Consider the following 5868-nt stretch of genomic DNA (forward strand, 5'->3'; position numbering starts at 1 on the left):
TGTTTCAGTCTATGATCCTGCCGCAGAGCTGTCCACCATAACCCAAGTTATGGCTTCAGCAGCAGTCATCCAACAAGACGCCATCTCTGCTACTGGCTAAACTGTCCCTCTAGAATACTAGCCTACGTAGAAGGCAGATATGTTGTCAGCAAAATTCCTGGTGGAGGGGTGTGTGTGATGTGTGCAACAATAAATGTCAGTGACCTTATCTTTACTTCTCCTTCAATTAGCAGGTTCTCTGAAGACACTGAAAAAAGCAAAACGACACACTATTATTTTGCCTTGCCACATACCCATCATCACAGCCTTTAGTGGTATTGGCACCCAGTGTAACAATAATTTTTGGTGCTCGCATCTCATGACCTCCTCCTTGTATTCTCTCACTACCACCCAGCAAAAACTCCCTTGTCCTTTCCATACCCACCTCGCACATGCATTTCATTTGTTTTAAAGCACAGGTAACTGCTGGCTTTACTAATCCACTCAATTAATGATATACAATAAAGATCTGTTCTTTGCAGCAGGCATATAAACCTTCTGTTCTACTTTATGATCTCAAAACTGCCACTAGACAAAATTCTGATCTCTTTTTTCTAGAAAGAACATGATCACAAGAGTTATTGTTACATTTTTATTGCTGTCTAACAACTGTCTATACCTGAAAGATATACATATACACCAAATATACATATATATATGTATATATATCTATATATATATATCAAGAGATGCATGTATATATCTATATATCTATATATATATATATATATATATATATATATATATATATATATATACATATATACATATATATATTCCTTTTCTTTTTATATATGTGTGGTTTCCTTGTCGATCGTGACCCCAAGTGAAACCACATGTATTAAAAAAAAGTTAGGGGGATGTCCGTGCCGGGGGGCATCTGGGGAGGCCGTTTTTTCCTTTTTTTCCTCACAGGAGTAGGGGAGAGGACGCTTCCCTTGTCCTCAGTCGTCCATTGGGGAAAAAGTGTGACATCAGCACGCGGCACGGATCGCTGACATCACAGATGGGTGGGGATAGGAGGAGACATGTCTCCCAAGAGCTTTTCACCAGAGGATTTTTTAAAGCCCTCTCTGGTGTCGGCCATTGGCTGACACATGCACTAATGGGGTTAAGTAAACTATATCGAAATTACTTCAAATGATTTAATTAACAAAGACAAATAAGTCTAATACTGGGATTCTTCTGGGGCAGCACAAGCCTCTAGTTTTGTGACACTGATATTTGCATACTATGTGGTGAATTAGAATAGTTAAATTTGCTGTAAATTAGCATGAGGATCTGAAATTCCTACAATGATCTCAAATATGAATAAACAAATATAAATGAAATCCTGCTTATGTGTTCTTGAAAACAGACTATCTGATCCTTAATACAGAAATAAGTACATATTTATACTCCAAATCACCATTTCTGACATACATTTCTACTTTTTTTGCAGTTTAGGAAGCAGGAAGCTATGGAAGATGTAAATACAACTAGTGTGACACAATTCATTCTCCTGGGGTTCACAGTCAACAAAGAATTTCAAATATTTATCTTCGTAGTCATTTTTGTCATCTACATCGTAACAATCTTTACAAACATAGTCATCATTGCTGTCATCAGGAGTTCAACCTCCCTGCATAAGCCCATGTATTTATTCATAGGAACATTTTCTTTTTTGGAAATTTGGTACCCTACAGCCACTGTCCCAAAGTTCCTCACAGACCTTCTCACAGGGAGCAAATTAATATCTTTCACAGGATGCATCACTCAATTTTATTTCCATTTCTCTTTAGGAGCTACAGAAAGTTTTCTCCTGGTCACCATGGCCTTCGATCGCTATGTTGCTATCTGCAGTCCTCTTCGTTACACTGTCATTATGACCCATAGGCTGTGTATCCAGCTTGCTCTGGGCTGCTGGGTTGTTGGATTTGTGATTCTGGTAGTAACACTTATTCAGATCTCCAGACTGAACTTCTGTGGTCCCAAAGTAATTAATCATTATTATTGTGACTTTGCTCCACTTCTGACACTGTCCTGTTCTGAAACCAAGAGCATTGAATTGCTTGTTTTTATCTTAGCTATTATTGTATTATTAGGATGTTTGCTGGTGGTGATTGTATCCTACGTGTGTATCATCTTCACCATCATAAGAATATCTAGCGATAGGGGTAGAAGAAAGACCTTCTCAACCTGCACTTCACACCTCACTGTATTAGCCGTATTCTATGGCACTGCAATTTTCATGTTTGTGAAGCCAACAGGAAGAAACTCTCTACAAATCAACAAAGCCGTGTCAGTCTTTCCATCAATAGTCACGCCCCTATTAAACCCTATAATTTATACACTAAGAAACAAGGAGATAAAAAACACCCTGAGAAAAGGTATAGACAGTGTGAGAGAGTTACAGAAAATATACCTATTTTAGCAGATACATGAAGAAGCCAAAAATGTCAAATGCTTCTTTTGTAATGGTTTAATTGGCCCAGATGAAGCTATCGTATTTAGGAACCACCCTCTGTAGCAAAATATGGACTTTTCTAGTATAAATCATGTGAGCTCAGATAATTATGAAAAGCTTTTCCGTAAGTAACAAGTGATAACGCGTCCTTCTATGTTAATTTAGACACATCGGGACTCGTTTTAGGCCAATGAATCTTTGGACCCAGTGGTGAGACACCGTAAGACGAGATAACTGATCAATATATCAATCAATATATCAATAATATTGTCAACATATATCACCACAATATATTTCACTTTAGACATTTGTAAACCTTCGGCGCAACCATGACCTTTCAGTCATGAATAACCACACCTTACTGAAGTTTTGTCAATTTTATTCCCTATTGATTACAATCTAATAGCAAATGTATTAATCTCAAAACCAAGAAGCAAAAGAGCCTAGTCACAATATGGTAATAATGCAAAGATCAGAGACATAAGATAGTAATATGGAGATGAACAAATCTAGATGCATAAAACCTCATATATGTTTAGTTCAGCATAGCGCCACGTCAGTCAAGATGAAATGCCTCATCTAACCACAATTAGCATCAGCATGTTGGACTTCATGCAAAACAATTTAGAACATCAATTTGGAAAACATCTAACTAAGGTCTCTAATCAAAAATACACAGCAGTTGGTACCTAGAAAGAAAAGGCAAATAAATGAATTTCAATAGCAACAACATAATTTACCCTCCTCGGAATAGGTCAGCATACAGGATCAGTCTTCGTCTTCAGGACATCAGTTAGATCGCCGTCAATCTATCTAGTCGAATGGCAGGGGACACTTCCCTCATAAGGAAGAAAGTGTAATGGGGCAGTCTATGGGTGAAGATGGTTTTGTCTAAGTCTCAGATCACCAAATAGAGTGACAGAGTTTCTGGATGCAATCAATATCATTCCCTACCTAATGCTCCTAGTCTCTTGTGTCATGAGTTTTTATCCCTTTTTTCGTAATACATTCCCCCAAAATTCTATTGGACAGTCACTACACCCCACTATCTGTAACCTATCAAATTATACATTAAGTAATGCATTTGTCATTCTATGATAATTTTCATTCTTCTAATTGGTTTTCATAATTGACGTTTTTCGTAGGTGGCACATCCGGGGTTACTTCATTTTCTGGCACACTCTTCGGGTCAAGAGTTCTCTTTTCCGCGATTCAATGTCCTTGGAAGTGTCCATATTTGTTGCAAAGTTTATAATTTTATACTAAAGCTGCTAGCATGCGAATGGGAATATAACTGTTAATGATACAATAAGCGGAGAAAAGAACAAATGCTGGGTCATGGCCTTTGCGAGTCAGCACACTGAAGAAACAGAAAAAAATACGCTTTAATATGAGAGCTACACAGCTAGTTTTCGACTCACGCTAACTTAAGATGTATGGATTCTAATAAAATGCAATCTTTATACGTGTTAATATTTTCAGTTAGTCATAATACAAGCAATTATTTCTTACAGTCGACATTTGTTTATGCATGTGAAAAATTCTCCACGTTTAAAATACATATCAATGAATAATATTATTAATGCAGCAATGTTAACCCCTTCGCTGCCAGGCCTTTTCCCCCTCCTGTGCCAGGCCTTTTTTTGCCTATTTGGGGCAGTTCGCGCTTAGGCCCTCATAACTTTTTGTCCACATAAGCTAACCAAGCCAAATTTGCGTCCTTTTTTTCCAACATCCTAGGGATTCTAAAGGTACCCAGACTTTGTGGGTTCCCCTGAAGGAGGCCAAGAAATTGGCCAAAATACAGTGAAAATTTCGTTTTTTTCAAAAAAATTGGAAAAAGGGGCTGCAGAAGAAGGCTTGTGGTTTCTCCCCTGAAAATGGCATCAACAAAGGGTTTGCGGTGCTAAACTCAGCAGCTTCCCAGCTTTCAGGAACAGGCAGACTCGAATCAGAAAACCCAATTTTTCAACACAATTTTGGCATTTTACTGGGGCATACCCCATTTGTGCAATTTTTTGTGCTTTCAGCCTCCTTCCAGTCAGTGACAGGAATGGTCATGAAACCAATGCTGGATCCCAGAAACCTAAACATTTCTGAAAAGTAGACAAAATTCTGAATTCAGCAAGGGGTCATTTGTGTAGATCCTACAAGGGTTTCCTACAGACAATAACAGCTGAAAAAGAAAAATATTGAAATTGAGGTGAAAAAAACATCAATTTTTCTCTACTTTTTACTCTGTAACTTTTCCCTGCAATGTCAGATTATCGAAAGCAATATACTGTTACGTCTGCTGGACTCCTCTGGTTGCGGGGATATATAGGGTTTGTAGGTTCATCAAGAACCCGAGGAACCCAGAGCCAATAAATGAGCTGCACCCTGCAGTGCGTTTTCATTCTATACCGGGTATACAGTAATTCATTTGCTGAAATATAAGGAGTAAAAAATAGCTATCAAGAAAACCTTTGCATTTCCAAAAAGGGCACAAGATAAGGTGTTGAGGAGCAGTGGTTATTTGCACATCTCTGAATTCCGGGGTGACCATAGTAGCACGTGAATTACATGGAGTTTCTCAAAAAGATGTCTTTTTTACACACACCCCTATATTTGGAAGAAATAAATGTAGAGAAAGACAAGGGGCAATAACACTTGTTTTGCTATTCTATGTTCCCCCAAGTCTCCCGATAAAAATGATACCTCACTTGTGTGGGTAGGCCTAGCGCCCGCGACAGGATATGCCCCAAAACACAACGTTGACACATCACAGAAAACAGAGCTGTTTTTAGCAAAGTGACTACCTGTAGATTTTGGCCTCTAGCTCAGCCTACACCTAGGGAAACCTACCAAACCTGTGCATTTCTGAAAACTAGAGACCTAGGGGAATCCAAGGAGGGGTGACTTGTGTGGCTCGGACCAGGTTCTGTTACCCAGAATCCTTTGCAAACCTCAAAATTTGGCTAAAAAAACACATGTTCCTCACATTTCTGTGGCAGAAAGTTCTGGAATCTGAGAGGAGCCACAAATTTCCTTTCACCCAGCGTTCCCCCACGTCTCCCGATAAAAATGATACCTCACTTGTGTGGGTAGGCCTAGCGCCCGCGACAGGATATGCCCCAAAACACAACGTGGACATATCACAGAAAACAGAGCTGTTTTTAGCAAAGTGACTACCTGTAGATTTTGGCCTCTAGCTCAGCCGCCACCTAGGGAAACCTACCAAACCTGTGCATTTCTGAAAACTAGAGACCTAGGGGAATCCAAGGAGGGGTGACTTGCGGGGCTCGGACCAGGTTCTGTTACCCAGAATCCTTTGCAAACCTCAAAATTTGGCTAAAAAAACACATGTTCCTCACATTTCTGTGGCAGAAAGTTCTGGAATCTGA

General features: G+C 39.2%; 1 protein-coding gene across 1 annotated transcript; it reads left to right on the forward strand.

Moving 5' to 3' along the window:
* The first annotated feature begins 1498 nt into the window (after nucleotides 1-1498).
* LOC138259989 (olfactory receptor 6F1-like) lies at nucleotides 1499-2452 on the forward strand. Its single transcript, XM_069208028.1, has one exon. It carries the CDS (start codon nucleotides 1499-1501, stop codon nucleotides 2450-2452), a length of 954 nt encoding a protein of 317 aa, XP_069064129.1.
* The last annotated feature ends 3416 nt before the right edge of the window (nucleotides 2453-5868 follow it).

This window comes from Pleurodeles waltl, chromosome 2_1 (assembly GCF_031143425.1).
Source record: "Pleurodeles waltl isolate 20211129_DDA chromosome 2_1, aPleWal1.hap1.20221129, whole genome shotgun sequence".
Taxonomy (NCBI): domain Eukaryota; kingdom Metazoa; phylum Chordata; class Amphibia; order Caudata; family Salamandridae; genus Pleurodeles; species Pleurodeles waltl.